Here is a 16,404-nt window from a genome sequence, read left to right as displayed (position 1 = left end):
GAAGGTACTCCCAGACATTCCCACGCGGGCGGCCCTGGGCAAGCCCAGCATCAGCGGCCTTGGGGATAGTTGGGCTTTGTCCAGAGCAGCAGGGGCCAAGTCAGCCAGCCTTACAACCAAAGCTCTCTCACAATTCACCCCCAAATACCCCTACCTCGTGCCTCAGCAAAAGCCTCTGATGAATGAATTCCAGCACTGTTTATTGGGCACAAGACGTGGGGTGGCTTCCTACTGCCCTCTTTCCACAGTAACCAAAGCAAGGCTGGTTCCCTTGCTAAGAGTGATTCCCAGATGTGCATTAGCCGAATTCGAAAGTTGAACTGACATCTTCAAAGAGTACGATAAAAACACTTTGTATCAAAGTTGTGATTAAAAAAAATACAAACGTTAAACCCAAAGGCATAGAGGAAAATGGCAATCCTGAGAACTGCCCTGAAATGTCAGCCTCAAGCCTCATCTGAATCCTGTACGCAGGTGAACCCGGGGGAGGCCCGCACCCCTTGGGGGACGGGAGTGCAACGGGGTGAGCTGTGAGCCTGCCTGGCTTCCATCCGGACAAACCTTCATAGCGTCTCTGGCAGTGAGTCGAGTCCCCGCTGGGAAACACAGGGAAAAGCATGGGGCACAGGCACTGCGGAGCCAAGACACGGGGAGCAGTGCCCAGCCCTGCGTTTCCCAGCTACATGGTGCTCTCAGGAAGGGGGGGCCCCCTGCTCGCCTGCTGTGGCCCGGCAGCAGGGTCTGGGGACCAAGCCTTGGTCACAGATTGGGGACTGACTCCAACTCGGCTCCAGGCGCTTGTTTCCAATCCTCCGTGTCCAAGGGAGAGAGCTGGTTCCAGAGCTTCGGGCCCGTGGTGGGAGAGGGGAAGGCAGGTCAGGCCTCTGGGACCAGCTCTTGCCCTTCTAGGCGGGGGCCCAGCAACGAGCAGAAGCCAGGACGAGGGGCAGACAGAGCGTGGAAGTGGTGTCGCTGTACAAAGGGCGGGCAGGCACGAGTCGGGGGCCCTGGCGGCTGCTAGGACAGCATGGATTGCTGCACGGCCTTCTGCAGCGACTGCCGCGTCACCAGCAGACGCACCACCTCCTCCGAGCGCTTGGTGAGCCGCTTCCGGGCCTGGTCGTGTGTGACCATGGTCATGTCCCAGCCGTTCACCTGGCCCAGGGAGAGAACACAGCCCACCTCAGCTCGCCACCTTCTGGGATCTGAAAGTAGGACGGGCTTTGGGAGGCCTGGGTCTCCCAAGCTGACGTGCCCGGGCTGGGCGATGCCAAGCACCCCTCAACACGCATACACAGCGGAGAGCCAGCCTCCTCTGGGGGTGACGCCAGTATGGGCTCCAAAACGACTTCGGTGATTCTCCCAGGTGCCCAGGGAGGCAGGCGGGGGCAGCTCCACCACCCCCAAGTGCTTTAGACCCTCTGGCCCAAACCTTGTTTTCCTCCTTTGGGACATCTGTTACCTGCATGATCTTGTCCCCAATCTGCAGCCCAGCAATTTCTGCAGGGCCTCCTTCGGAGACCCGTGTGACGTAAATGCCCTGGAAAGAGACAGCCCAAGTCAAGCACTGGGGTCACTGGACTGGCCTCTTATCCACAGAGCAAAGCCCAGCATGGCATACTCCTAGCCGTCTGTCTGTCCCGCACCCAGTATCCCCCAGCACAAGCTGTGTCGAACAGCCAAGGGCCAAGTAGAGCAGCCCCATGGATGCTACAGCCCCTGCTGCTAGCCTCCTGGGCTCTGTCTGAGTAGGGCTTCCTAGTGCTGGGAGGGCTGGGAGGCCCACCCCTACTTATTCCCACCAGATCATTTCTTGGACCTTCTCAGAGAGGACCGTTTGAGAGAGATGAGGTCTGCTCCTTCCACAAAGGCCCGGGAAGCAGAGACCTACCATCTCAGGCCTCTGTGCCTCACAGAGAGGTCCCCAGACCCTAGTCCTCACCTTGTCCGTCTTATCTTCTGAGAAAGGATTCTGGGAGGGATCCTGGTCAATTCCACCTCCAATGCTGAAGCCCAGGATTAAGTTCTCACCTTGACGCAACTTGTGAATTTCAACTCTTTGCTGGCAAAGATAAAAAACGAGTTGGGGATGAGTGGGTATGGAGAGCAAATGTGGTCTGTGTCCCCTGCAGCAGCCTCAGGCGGCTGGGTAGGCTCAGAGCCATGCCACGGGGGTGGGGCCCAGGGCCTCCTTCAGGAATCCAGCTGGTCACCAGCCTGGCAGGCTGGGGGGTTGAGACTCATAACTCAGCCACATCAACCCACCCACACAACCCTCAGTCCCAACCTCTCCCAGCTTCCTCTGTCTCAGGCACCAGCCTTCACAACACATGCTAAGCCCCTCCTGGCCCAAGAGCCAGGGTGCTTTGGCTGCTCTGAAGGAGGGCCTATGTCCCAGGGGAGGGACCACACAGGGCAGGAGAGGTCAGGCCCTGAAAAAAAATGCAGGCACTCTGCTGAGGCAGCTCGGATTGCTGAGCCAGCCCTGTCAAGGGCAAACCCGGAGATGCTCGGGAAAAGCAGAGATCAAACTCGCACAGAAAGGAGGAAGGCTGTCATGGCCAAAGGAACAGGAGCAGAGGCTTGAAGGTGCTATGGATACATGTCCAGAGACCGGAGTGTACAGCGCAGGACCGGAACTGGGAGGTGAGATGAGGCTGAGCCCAGGTCAGGAAGGCTAGGGAGTGCAGGCCCAGGAGACTGGCCCAGAGGGAGGGGGGGGTCTCCCTAAGCCCCAGGCCCTGCTCTTGTGCAGTGGAGGAGGTGGAGGAGGGGCCTAGGGCTCTCCCACCATACTCTGAGGTTGTGGTCCCCATCTGTGCCAAGCTCCTTTCAAAGCCCTCAGCAGCCACCCTCCAGTCACCAGATGCTGGGAGCCAGACCGACTGCCCCACCCCAAAAGTTGACAGTTTTAACAGAAAGAAGAAAAACACAAAGCAAAAGGTGACTTGATCTGGACTTGAGGGGCTTCACAAAGGAGCACCAGGCATTGGGCTGACCAGGATTTTGGCCACCTGACCTTGATTCTAGGCCCACTGGAGCTCTCAGAAATTGGGGAGTAGGGCTGGGGTCAGGCCTGATGGTAGATCATGGTCAGGTGTGATGCTAGAATGACCACTCAGGCAGTCGGTAAGGGAACAGATGTCTCACAGAGGTGGGATGTGGAGGCCAGGGGACATGAGCTACTTAGGAAGTGAGATCAACAGGCTCCAGACTGTTCATGGCCGAAAGGAGCCAAGGCGAGCTCCTGGCTGGCCACCTGGCCTGGCTGAACACAACCATCTCCCAGATGGGGACCCGAGAGGAGAAGGAGCATGCTGAGCTGGAGAGCCAGGAGCCATCCAGGCAGGTGTCCAGAGGGTAGACAGGCCTATGGAGCCAGAGTTCAGAGGAGAGGCCAAAATGGTTTTAACATTCTCAAAATGTTAACTACATGGGAGAGGGCACAGGGTAGGAAGGAGCCTCTTCCACCCCCATCCCCGATCCAAGACACAAGAGGGAGAGGACAGACCCCACCCACCAAATTCAGATGTGTTCCTAGTGTGAGAAGAATTGGAGGGTCATGGTCCTAGGGTTTTGAGGAAGGCCCGGGGACGAGGCATGACCTGCAGTAAGGGGGTTGCGGGAAGCGTGACACCTGAGGCCCACTGGACCTAGGTCTTCATGCGCAAACGTGTGCGCTCCTCCAGGCCTGCCTCTGCCTCCTCTGACACACACCTTTGCGCACCTTTGACTCACCCTTACGATCAGAAAGAAGTACAGGCTTTAGGACTGGGAGACAAGGCCCCGTCACTGACTTGCTGGGTGAGATCAGGCAGGTTACTGCCCCTCTCTGGTTCCCCACCTGCACCCCTTTTTTCCAGCTAAGGAGCAAACCTGACCCCTTCTCTCTGGGGCAGCTAGAGAGCTGGAAAAGGCAGGCTGGTGCAGCCAGGGTGAAGCTGAGGACAGCTGTCAGCAGGTCCAACAATGTCTCCTCCTAGCCCAGGCCTGAGCTGGTGCTCTAAGCTGACCCTCACGTGTCAGCTTTATCAGTGGCTCTCTGGTCACACCACCTGACTGCAGGAGTCCCCAACACGCCCATCTGAGATACTGCAGCCAGTCCCAGGGCCCCAGAACTGGGACTTCCACCTGACCCGTGCCCTGTCCAGCAGGCATTTCTTCTCAGAGACCTGGCTCCTTCCTGAGGCCTTCTTCACACGACTGAGCATGACCAGACTTCTCTCTGGGACTCAATTTCCCCACCTTAGCCACAAAGTGGGCCTCCAGGCCCCATCCAGCTGTGGCATTGGTATCTGGGTCTAATGTCCCAGCCTCACTTTGCCTATTCTAATAGCACTTGGCACCCATGACCAGCCAAGGGAGGAGACAGGGGCCTGAGCTGACCCCAAAGGGTTTCCTCAGGCCCCAAGTGCCAGGTAGGGGACCTGGGCTTTGCCCCAAGGGCTGGGGTTCCAGGGAACGTTCGGAGCAGGATCGAACCAGTTGTATGAGCCGTCACTCTGGACCGGGCGCCGATGGGTCTGAGAAGGAAAGGCCGCAGGGGAGGGGGGAGGGGCTGCTATGTTGGCCACGACCACCTCCACCCCGCAAGTCTCCCTCTGGGCGGCGGCGCCGGCTGGAGCGGAGGAAGCACTTCCTCATTCCAGAGGCTGCGACTCATGGACTTCGGGGCCGGCGCCCGCCACCCGCGGCTGCCCGGCTGGGGACACAGATCCGGGAAGTGGGCGCTTTCCCAGACTCCCATAGCAGGGGCCTTTCTCCTCAATCTTCCCTGCCCCGGCCGGCTGAGAGGAGCCCAACGCGGCGGCGTTGGTGCGCGGGGTCTGACCTCGATCCCGGCTCCTCAGGAGGCGCTTGGGTCCCAGCCATCTCTGTTGCATGGCTGGGTAAGACCGCGGCTCCGCTCCGGCAGAGCGGGAACCGGAGCTCTGGCTGCGGGTTTGTAGGAGACCCGGGCTCGACGCTTTGCCAACGTGTTTGAGGTGTCAGTTTACCTATCTGCAAAGTGGGGTCAAGCCAAGACGAGGAGGAGCCCGCGCGAGACCACTCACCACCACGGCGGTGACCGGCTGGCCCGGGACGTAGGACATCTCGACCCCAATCTGGTTACCAAACACCGCTCAATGAAGCCCGCAGCGAAAATCCCTAAGGCCTCGCCCTCTCTGGTTAACAAAGGCCAACCAGCCCGGCCCGCCCCCTCATGAATAGTTAACGACGCTCCAGCCAATCACCGGCCGGAGCGCTCTCGGGCTTTCGGAAGTCCCAGCGCGCGCATAGAAAAGCGGAGAGAGGGGTGGAGCGTGCTCGGGGCGCCCGTGGCGCATGCGCCAGAGGGCGGGTGCGAGTTCCTGGCGACTGCGCAGGCTGGGCCGTCCCAGCATCCTCCAGTGCAAGATGGCGTCGCGGGAATCCGTACCACGGGCTCTCTGAGGGAGCGCCGAGCTACTGCGTCCGCCGCCGGGTTCCAGGTAAGTGGGCGAGTCTGGGCGGGAAATGCAGATGTGCCGCCAGCAACCCCGAGCCCTTAGCCTTTTCAGCGTCTTTCGAAGGTCCGAGACTGAGGGGTGAGAGGTCTCCGCAGCCCCAGGGGGAGGGGCGGCGCGAACCCAAGTCGCCACGCTCCGGGCGCCACCTGTAACTTGGTTCTCTCCGCAGCCCCTCGTTGCTCCACGAGAAAGCAGAGGCCGAGCCGGGCGGGTGCGATGGCCGCTGTGGTGGCCAAGCGGGAGGGGCCGCCGTTCATCAGCGAGGCCGCTGTGCGGGGCAACGCCGCCGTCCTGGATTACTGCCGGACCTCCGTGTCGGCGCTGTCAGGGGCCACGGCCGGCATCCTCGGCCTCACCGGCCTCTACGGCTTCATCTTCTACCTGCTCGCCTCCATCCTGCTCTCCCTGCTCTTAATTCTCAAGGCGGGAAGGAGGTGGAACAAATATTTTAAGTCGCGAAGACCTCTCTTTACAGGAGGTCTCATCGGAGGCCTCTTCACCTACGTCCTGTTCTGGACATTCCTCTACGGCATGGTGCACGTCTACTGAAACGTGGGCAGGGATGACTTAAAAAAAAAAAAACAGATTGGGAGGACTGTTGCCAGAAATTAACACCAGGTAGACTTACCTAGTTTTTAAATTGTTGGAGTCGCCGCTTGTCCTGTAACGTTATAAATAATTTATATCTTAAGACGAAGAGCCTGTACTGTTCTACAGATTAAATGAAGCGTGAGACCCTTTGTGGAGTTTTCTTCCTACCTTAACGCGTACCCCCTGTCTGCCATGGGTGCAAAATCGCCCGGTATTGACTCCGGGAGAACTGCGACTGCGCCTTAGTTTTCTGTCCTTTCCTTGCATTTATACATAGGCCCCTCAGAGAGGGGCCACTAGGGCCTGAATAAGGAGAGAACTTACCGTTAACATCCTGAGAACTAATAACAGTTAATATTTATTAAGTGCGCCTTGTATGCCAAGCATTGTACCTTGTACCTTTTACACTCGTTACTTCGTTAATTCTCGCAATGTCCTTATGGAGTAGATGTGATTATTATTCCCCAGTGATGAACCTGAGGCTCAGAGAGGCTACATACCTCTGCCAGAGGAGGCACAGCTGGGAAGAGGCCGAGCCAGGATTCAAATGTAGGTCTCTTAATTGCTCTTACTGTATTGGCCGACTGTACCTTTTCAGAACCCAGCCTTCCCTCCCAACCACTACTCTGAAGGTATGAGTGGTATCATTTCAGTTCCATTTCACCTAGTTAGAGCCAGCTGTTTCCAGTTTTTAAAAAGCAAGCTCTTTTTGTCTAGACTCTGTCTAGTGAGAATTAAACAGACTGATTGATTAAGGTAATCTATGGGCTTGTCTAGAGTGTAAATGCCTCTGTCTATATGCTGATCCACGATCCCTTCCTGTCAGGAGGCTTATTTTAAAATAAAATGCATACATTTAATTGAGAAATAAATATTGCATTAGCGTTAAGTAAAGAACACGTTGCTTGTGGAATTTATAGTTTTAACTGGGAAGACCAGCATTACCTGATTTCACAGTCAGATTATAAGAGCTACAAAGAGAATACACGGGAGCCCCAAACCTAACCCAGGTTGTGAGGTAGCTTTTTTTTTTTAATTTTTAAATTTTATTTATTTTTTTATACAGCAGGTTCTTATTAGTTATCCATTGTATACATATTAGTGTATATATGTCAATCTGAAACTCCCAATTCATCCCACCACCACCACCATGACTACCCCCCAGCTGCTTTCCCCACTTGGTGTCCATACGTTTGTTCTCTACATCTGTGTCTCAATTTCTGCCCTGCAAACCAGTTCATCTGTACCATTTTTCTAGGTTCCACATATATGTGTTAATATATGATATTTGTTTTTCTCTTTCTGACTTACTTCACTCTGTATGATAGTCTCTAGATTCGTCCATGTCTCTACAAATGACCCAATTTTGTTCCTTTTTATGGCTGAGTAATATTCCATTGTATATATGTACCACATCTTCTTTATCCATTTGTCTGTCGGTGGGCATTTAGGTTGCTTCCATGACCTGGCTATTGTAAATAGTGCTGCAGTGAACATTGGGGTGCATGTGTCTTTTTGAATTATGATTTCTCTAGGTATATGCCCAGTAGTGGGATTGCTGGGTCATATGGTAATTCTGTTTTTAAGTTTTTTTGTTTTTTTTTGTTTTTTTTTTTGTGGTACGCGGACCTCTCACTGTTGTGGCCTCTCCCGCTGCGGAGCACAGGCTCTGGACACTCAGGCTCAGCGGCCATGGCTCACGGGCCCAGCCACTCCGCGGCATGTGGGATCTTCCTGGACCGGGGCACGAACCTGTGTCCCCTGCATCAACAGGTGGACTCTCAACCACTGCGCCACCAGGGAAGCCCTGTTTTTAAGTTTTTAAGGAACCTCCATACTGTTCTCCATAGTGGCTGTAGCAATTTACATTCCCACCAGCAGTGCAAGAGGGTTCCCTTTTCTCCACACCCTCTCCAGCATTTATTGTTTGTAGATTTTCTGATGATGCCCATTCTAACTGATGTGAAGTGATACCTCATTGTAGTTTTTTGTTGTTGTTTGTTTTTCTGTTTTGTTTTGTTTTTTTGCGGTACGCGGGCCTCTCACTGTTGTGGCCTCTCCCATTGCGGAGCACAGGCTCTGGACGCGCAGGCTCAGCGGCCATGGCTCACGGGCCTAGCCGCTCCGCGGCATGTGGGATCTTCCCAGACCAGGGCACGAACCTGTATCCCCTGCATCGGCAGGCGGATTCTCAACCACTGCGCCACCAGGGAAGCCCCTCATTGTAGTTTTGATTTGCATTTCTCTAATAATTAGTGATGTTGAGCAGCTTTTCATGTGCTTCTTGGCTATCTGTATGTCTTCTTTGGAGAAATGTCTATTTAGGTCTTCTGCCCATTTTTGGATTGGGTTGTTTTTTTTTTTAATATTGAGCTGCATGAGGTGTTTATATATTTTGTAGATTAATCCTTTGTCTGATGATTCGTTTGCAAATATTTTCTCCCATTCTGAGGGTTGTCTTTTCATCTTGTTTGTAGTTTCCTTTGCTTTACAAAAAGCTTTTAAGTTTAACTGGGTCCCATTTGTTTATTTTTGTTTTTATTTCTAGGAGGTGGGTCAAAAAGGATCTTGCTGTGATTTATGTCTAAGAGTGTTCTTCCTATGTTTTCCTCTAACAGTTTTATAGTGTCCAGTCTTACATTTAGGTCTCTAATGCATTTTGAGTTTATTTTTGTTGGGGAGTATTTTTTTGTTAGGGAGTATTTTTGTTAGGGAGTATTCTAATTTCATTCTTTTACATGTAGCTGTCCAGTTTTCCCAGCACCACTTATTGAAGAAACTGTCTTTTCTCCATTGTATATCCTTGCCTCCTTTGTCATAGATGAGTTAACCATAGGTGCGTGGGTTTATCTCTGGGCTTTCTGTCCTTTTCCATTGATCTATATATTTCTGTTTTTGTGCCGGTACCATATTTGCCTTGATAACTGTAGCTTTGTATTATAGTCTGAAGTCAGGGGGTCTGATTCCTCCAGCTGTTTTTTTCCCTCAAGACCGCTTTGGCTATTTGGGGAATTTTGTGTCTCCATCCAAATTTTAAGATTTTTTTGTTCTAGTTCTGCAAAAAAATGCCATTGGTAATTTGATAGGGATTGCACTGAATCTGTAGATTGCTTTGGGTAGTATAGTCATTTTCACAATATTGATTCTTCCAATCCAAGAACATGGTGTATCTCTCCATCTGTTGGTATCATCTTTAATTTCTTTCATCAGTGTCTTACAGTTTTCTTTCTTTTTTTTTTTAAATTTATTTACTGGCTGTGTTGGGTCTTCGCTGCTGCACTCGGGCTTTTTTGTCTATTTGCAGTGAGCGGGGGCTACTCTTCGTTGCATTGCGCGGGCTTCTCGTTGCAGTGGCTTCTCTTGTTGCAGAGCACGGGCTCTAGGCCCGTGGGCTTCAGTAGTTATGGCTCGCGGGCTGTAGAGCGCAGGCTCAGTAGTTGTGGCGCATGGGCTTAGTTGCTCTGCAGCATGTGGGATCTTCCCAGAGCCGGGATCGAACCGGTGTCCCCTGCATTGGCTGGCGGATTCTTAACCAGTGCACCACCAGGGAAGCCCTGTAGTTTTCTGCATACAGGTCTTTTGTCTCCCTAGGTAGGTTTATTCCTAGGTTTATTCTTTTTGTTGCCGTGGTAAATGGGAGTGTGTCCTTAATTTCTCTTTCAGATTTTTCATCATTAGTGTATAGGAGTACAAGAGATTTCTGTGCATTAATTTTGTATCCTGCAACTTTACCAAATTTATTGATTAGCTCTAGTAGTTTTCTGGTGGCATCTTTAGGATTCCCTATGTATAGTATCATGTCATCTGCAAACAGTGACAGTTTTACTTCTTCTTTTCCAATTTGTATTCCTTTTCTTTCTTTTTCTTCTCTGATTGCAGTGGCTAGGACTTCCAAAACTATGTTGAATAATACTGGTGAGAGTGGACATCCTTGTCTTCTTCCTGATCTTAGAGGAAATGCTTTCAGTTTTTCACCATTGAGAATGATGTTTGCTGTATGTTTGTCGTATATGGCCTTTATTATGTTGAGGAAAGTTCCCTCTATGCCCACTTTCTGGAGAATTTTTATCATAAATGGGTGTTGAACTTTGTCGAAAGTTTTCTCTGCATCTATTGAGATGATCATATGGTTTTTCTCCTTCAATTTGTTAATATGGTGTATCACGTTGATTGATTTGCGTATATTGAAGAATCCTTGCATCCCTGGGATAAATCCCACTTGATCATGGTGTAGGATCCTTTTAATGTGTTATTGGATTCTGTTTGCTGATATTTTGTTGAGGATTTTTGCATCTATGTTCATCAGTGAAATTGGTCTGTAATTTTCTTTTTTTGTAGTATCTTTGTCTGGTTTTGGTATCAGGGTGATGGTGGCCTCATAGAATGAGTTTGGGAGTGTTCCTTCCTCTGCAATTTTTTGGAAGAGTTTGAGAAGGATGGGTGTTAGCTCTTCTCTGAATGTTTGATAGAATTCACCTGTGAAGCCATCTGGTACTGGACTTTTGTTTTTGGAAGATTTTTAATCACAGTTTCAGTTTCATTCCTTGTGATTGGTCTGTTCATATTTTCTGTTCTTCCTGGTTCAGTCTTGGAAGGTTATACCTTTCTAAGGATTTGTCCATTTCTTCCAGGTTGTCCATTTTATTGGCATAGAGTTGCTTGTAGTAGTCTCTTAGGATGCTTTGTTTTTCTGTGGTGTCTGTTGTAACTTCTCCTTTTTCATTTCTAATTTTATTGATTTGAGTCCTCTCCCTCTTTTTCTTGATGAGTCTGGTTAATGGTTTATCAATTTTGTTTATCTTCTCAAAGAACCAGCTTTTAGTTTTATTGATCTTTGCTATTGTTTTCTTTGTTTCTATTTCATTTATTTCTGCTCTGGTCTTTATGATTTCTTTCCTTCTACTAACTTTGGGTTTTGTTTGTTCTAGTTCCTTTAGTTGTAAGGTTAGATTGTTTGTTTGTTTGTTTGTTTTTACATCTTTATTGGAGTGTAATTGCTTTACAGTGGTGTGTTAGTTTCAGCTTTATAACAAAGTGAATCAGTTAATCAGTTATACATATACATATGTTCCCATATCTCTTTCCTCTTGCATCTCCCTCCCTCCCACCCTCCCTATCCCACCCCTCTAGGTGGTCACAAAGCACCGAGCTGATCTCCCTGTGCTATGTGGCTGCTTCCCACTAGCTATCTATTTTACGTTTGGTAGTGTATATATATCCATGCCACTCTCGCTTTGTCACAGCTTACCCTTCCCCCTCCCCATATCCTCAAGTCCATTCTCTAGTAGGTCTCTGTCTTTATTCCTGTCTTACCCCTAGGTTCTTCATGACATTTTTTTCCTTAAATTCCATATATATGTGTTAGCATACGGTATTTGTCTTTCTCTTTCTGACTTACTTCACTCTGTATGACAGACTCTAGGTCCATCCACCTCATTACAAATAGCTCAATTTCGTTTCTTTTTATGGCTGAGTTATATTCCATTGTAAATATGTGCCACATATTCTTTATCCATTCATCCAATGATGGACACTTAGGTTGTTTCCATTTCCGGGCTATTGTAAATAGAGCTGCAATGAACATTTTGGTACATGACTCTTTTTGAATTATGGTTTTCTCAGGGTATATGCCCAGTAGTGGGATTGCTGGGTCATATGGTATTTCTATTTGTAGTTTTTTAAGGAACCTCCGTACTGTTCTCCATAGTGGCTGTACCAATTCACATTCCCACCAGCAGTGCAAGAGTGTTCCCTTTTCTCCACACCCTCTCCAGCATTTATTTCTAGATTTTTTCATGATGGCCATTCTGACTGGTGTGAGATGATATTTCATTGTAGTTTTGATTTGCATTTATCTGATGATTAATGATGTTGAGCATTCTTTCATGTGTTTGTTGGCAGTCTATATCTTCTTTGGAGAAATGTCTGTTTAGGTCTTCTGCCCATTTTTGGATTGGGTTGTTTGATTTTTTGTTATTGAGCTTCATGAGCTGCTTATAAATTTTGGAGATTAATCATTTGTCAGTTGCTTCACTTGCAAATATTTTCTCCCATTCTGCAGGTCGTCTTTTGGTCTTGTTTATGGTTTCCTTTGCTGTGTGAAAGCTTTTAAGTTTCATCAGGTCCCATGTGTTTATTTTTGTTTTTATTTCCATTTCTCTAGGAGGTGGGTCAAAAAGGATCTTGCTGTGATTTATGTCATAGAGTGTTCTGCCTATGTTTTCCTCTAAGAGTTTGATAGTTTCTGGCCTTACATTTAGGTCTTTAATCCATTTTGAGCTTATTTTTGTGTATGGTGTTAGGGAGTGATCTAATCTCATACTTTTACATGTACCTGTCCAGTTTTCCCAGCACCACTTATTGAAGAGGCTGTCCTTTCTCCACTGTACATTCCTGCCTCCTTTATCAAAGATAAGGTGACCATATGTGCGTGGGTTTATTTCTGGGCTTTCTATCCTGTTCCATTGATCTATCTTCCTGTTTTTGTGCAGTACCATACTGTCTTGCTTACTGTAGCTTTGTAGTATAGTCTGAGGTCAGGGAGCCTGATTCCTCCAGCTCCGTTTTTCGTTCTCAAGATTGCTTTGGCTATTCGGGGTCTTTTGTGTTTCCATACAAATTGTGAAATTTTTTTGTTCTAGTTTTGTGAAAAATGCCAGTGGTAGTTGGCATGGGGTAGATGGGGATTGCATTGAATCTGTAGATTGCTTTGGGTAGTAGAGTCATTTTCACAATGTTGATTCTTCCAATCCAAGAACATGGTGTATCTCCCCATCTATTTGTATCATCTTTAATTTCTTTCATCAGTGTCCTATAATTTTCTGCATACAGGTCTTTTGTCTCCTTAGGTAGGTTTATTCCTAGATACTTTATTCTTTTTGTTGCAATGGTAAATGGGAGTGTTTTCTTGATTTCACTTTCAGATTTTTCATCATTAGTGTATAGGAATGCCAGAGATTTCTGTGCATTAATTTTGTATCCTGCTACTTTACCAAATTCATTGACTAGTTCTAGTAGTTTTCTGGTAGCATCTTTAGGATTCTCTATGTATAGTATCATGTCATCTGCAAACAGTGACAGCTTTACTTCTTTTCCGATTTGGATTCCTTTTATTTCCTTTTCTTCTCTGATTGCTGTGGCTAGAACTTCCAAAACTGTTGAATAAGAGTGGTGAGAGTGGGCAACCCTTGTCTTGTTCCTGATCTTAGTGGAAATGCTTTCAGTTTTTCACCATTGAGGACGATGTTGGCTGTGGGTTTGTCATATATGACCTTTATTATGTTGAGGAAAGTTCCCTCTATGCCTACTTTCTGCAGGGTTTTTATCATAAATGGGTGTTGAATTTTGTCGAAAGCTTTCTCTGCCTCTATTGAGATGATCATATGGTTTTCTCCTTCAATTTGTTAATATGGTGTATCACGTTGATTGATTTGCATATATTGAAGAATCCTTGCATTCCTGGAATAAACCCCACTTGATCATGGTGTATGATCCTTTTAATGTGCTGTTGGATTCTGTTTGCTAGTATTTTGTTGAGGATTTTTGCATCTATGTTCATCAGTGAAATTGGTCTGTAATTTTCTTTTTTTGTAGTATCTTTGTCTGGTTTTGGTATCAGGGTGATGATGGCCTCATAGAATGAGTTTGGGAGTGTTCCTTTGCACATTCTTGGAAGAGTTTGAGAAGGATGGGTGTTAGCTCTTCTCTAAATGTTTGATAGAATTCGCCTGTGAAGCCATCTGGTTCTGGACTTTTGTTTTTGGAACATTTTTAATCACAGTTTCAATTTCATTACTTGTGATTGGTCTGTTCATATTTTCTGTTTCTTCCTAGTTCAGTCTTGGAAGGTTATACCTTTCTAAGGATTTGTCCATTTCTTCCAGGTTGTCCATTTTATTGGCATAGAGTTGCTTGTAGTAGTCTCTTAGGATGCTTTGTATTTCTGCCATGTCTGTTGCAACTTCTCCTTTCTCATTTCTAATTTTATTGATTTGAGTCCTCTCCCTCTTTTTCTTGATGAGTCTGGCTAATGGTTTATCAATTTTGTTTATCTTCTCAAAGAACCAGCTTTTAGTTTTATTGATCTTTGCTATTGTTTTCTTTGTTTTTATTTCATTTATTTCTGCTCTGGTCTTTATGATTTCTTTCCTTCTACTAAATTTGGGTTTTGTTTGTTCTTTTTCCTCTAGTTCCTTTAGGTGTAAGTTTAGATTGTTTATTCGAGATATTTCCTGTTTCCTAAGGTAGGATTGTATTGCTGTAAACTTCCCTCTTAGAACTGCTTTTGCTGCATCCCATAGGTTTGGGATCGTTGTGTTTTCATTGTCATTTGTCTCTAGGTGTTTTCTGATTTCGACTTTGATATCTTCAGTGATCTCTTGGTTATTTAGTAATGCATTGTTTAGCCTCCATGTGTTTGTGGTTTTTTATGTTTTTTTCCCTGTAATTGATTTCTAATCTCATAGCGTTGTGGTCAGAAAAGATGCTTGGTATGATTTTAATTTTCTTAAATTTACTGAGGCTTGATTTGTGACCCAAGATGTGACCTATCCTGGAGAATGTTTCATGCGCACTTGAGAAGAAAGTGTAATCTGCTGTTTTTGGATGGAATGTCCTATAAATATCGATTAAATCTGTCTGGTCTATTGTGTCATTTGAAGCTTGTGTTTCCTTATTAATTTTCTGTTTGGATGATCTGTCCATTGGTGTAAGTGAGGTGTTAAAGTCCCCCACTATTACTGTGTTACTGTGAATTTCCTCTTTTATAGCTGTTAGCAGTTGCCTTATGTATTGAGGTGCTCCTGTGTTGGGTGCATATATATTTATAATTGTTATATCTTCTTCTTGGATTGATCCCTTGATCAGTATGTAGTGTCCTTCCTTGTCTCTTGTAACATTCTTTATTTTAAAGTTTGTTTTATCTGATGAGTATTGCTACTCCAGCTTTCTTTTTTTTTTTGCGATACGTGGGCCTCTCACTGTTGTGGCCTCTCTGGTTGTGGAGCACAGGCTCTGGACACGCAGGCTTAGCAGCCATGGCTCACAGGCCCAGCCGCTCCGCGGCACATGGGATCTTCCCGGACCAGGGCACGAACCCGTGTCCCCTGCATCGGCAGGCGGACTCTCAACCACTGCGCCACCAGGGAAGCCCCTCCAGCTTTCTTTTGATTTCCATTTGCTTGGAATATCTTTTTCCATCACCTCACTTTCAGTCTGTATGTGTCCCTAGGTCTGAAATGGGTCTCTTGTAGACAACATATATATGGGTCTTGTTTTTGTATCCATTCAGCGAGCCTGTGTCTTTTGGTTGGAGCATTTAATCCATTCACGTTTAAGGTAATTATTGATATGTATGTTCCTATTACCATTTTCTTAATTGTTTTGGGTTTGTTTTTGTAGGTCCTTTTCTTGTGTTTCCCACTTTCAGAAGTTCCTTTAGCATTTGTTGTAGAGCTGGTTTGGTGGTGCTGAATTCTCTTAGCTTTTGCTTGTCTGTAAAGCTTTTGATTTCTCCATCGAATCTGAATGAGATCCTTGCCGGGTAGAGTAATCTTGGTTGTAGGTTACATATTCATCACTTTGAATATGTCATGCCACTCCCTTCTGGCTTGTAGAGTTTCTGCTGAGAAATCAGCTCTTAACCTTATGGAGTTCCCTTGTATGTTATTTGTCATTTTTCCCTTGCTGCTTTCAATAATTTTTCTTTGTCTTTTAAGTTTTGCCAATTTGATTACCATGTGTCCGGGCCTGTTTCTCCTTGGGTTTATCCTGTATGGGACTCTCTGCACTTCCTGGACTTGGGTGGCTATTACCTTTCCCATGTTAGGGAAGTTTTCGACTATAATCTCTTCAAATATTTTCTCTGGTCCTTTCTCTCTCTCTTCTCCTTCTGGGACCCCTATAATGTGAATGTTGTTGCGTTTAATGTTGTCCCAGAGGTCTCTTAGGCTGTCTTCATTTCTTTTCGTTCTTTTTTCTTTATTCTGTTCCGCAGCAGTGAATTCCACCGTTCTGTCTTCCAGGTCACTTATCCATTCTTCTGCCTCAGTTATTCTGCTATTGATTCCTTCTAGTGTAGTTTTCATTTCAGTTATTGTGTTGTTCATATCTGTTTGTTTGTTCTTTGATTCTTCTAGGTCTTTGTTAAACATTTCTTGCATCTTCTTGATCTTTGCCTCCATTCTTTTTCCGAGGTCCTGGATCATCTTCACTATCATTATTCTGAATTCTTTTTCTGAAGGTTGCCTATCTCCACTTCATTTAGTTGTTTTTTCTGGGGTTTTTTTCTTGTTCCTTCATCTGATACATAGACCTCTGCCTTTTC

The 16,404-nt window shown here is 46.9% G+C and overlaps 2 protein-coding genes across 2 annotated transcripts in view; one reads left to right on the top strand and one right to left on the bottom strand.

The window, feature by feature from the left end:
* Positions 1 to 183: 183 nt before the first annotated feature.
* Positions 184 to 5,170, bottom strand: TAX1BP3 (Tax1 binding protein 3). Its single transcript, XM_060080581.1, has 4 exons — positions 5,055 to 5,170; positions 1,943 to 2,062; positions 1,463 to 1,540; positions 184 to 1,155 (listed from the first exon to the last, which is right to left on the bottom strand). Exons 1-4 carry the CDS (start codon positions 5,091 to 5,093, stop codon positions 1,018 to 1,020), a joined length of 375 nt encoding a protein of 124 aa, XP_059936564.1. The 5' UTR covers positions 5,094 to 5,170; the 3' UTR covers positions 184 to 1,017.
* A 205-nt stretch (positions 5,171 to 5,375) lies between these two features.
* The window catches only part of EMC6 (ER membrane protein complex subunit 6), a 20,207-nt gene continuing 9,178 nt past the window's right edge, over positions 5,376 to 16,404 (top strand). Inside the window, exons 1-2 of the mRNA XM_060082560.1 lie at positions 5,376 to 5,471; positions 5,659 to 6,629. Of these exons, the coding sequence (XP_059938543.1) occupies positions 5,706 to 6,038 (333 nt within the window). The 5' untranslated portion in view covers positions 5,376 to 5,471; positions 5,659 to 5,705 and the 3' untranslated portion in view covers positions 6,039 to 6,629. The remainder of the gene's footprint in view (positions 5,472 to 5,658; positions 6,630 to 16,404) is intronic.

Source organism: Mesoplodon densirostris, chromosome 18 (assembly GCF_025265405.1).
Source record: "Mesoplodon densirostris isolate mMesDen1 chromosome 18, mMesDen1 primary haplotype, whole genome shotgun sequence".
Lineage (NCBI taxonomy): Eukaryota > Metazoa > Chordata > Mammalia > Artiodactyla > Ziphiidae > Mesoplodon > Mesoplodon densirostris.
This window is presented reverse-complemented; position numbering and strand designations above follow the sequence as displayed.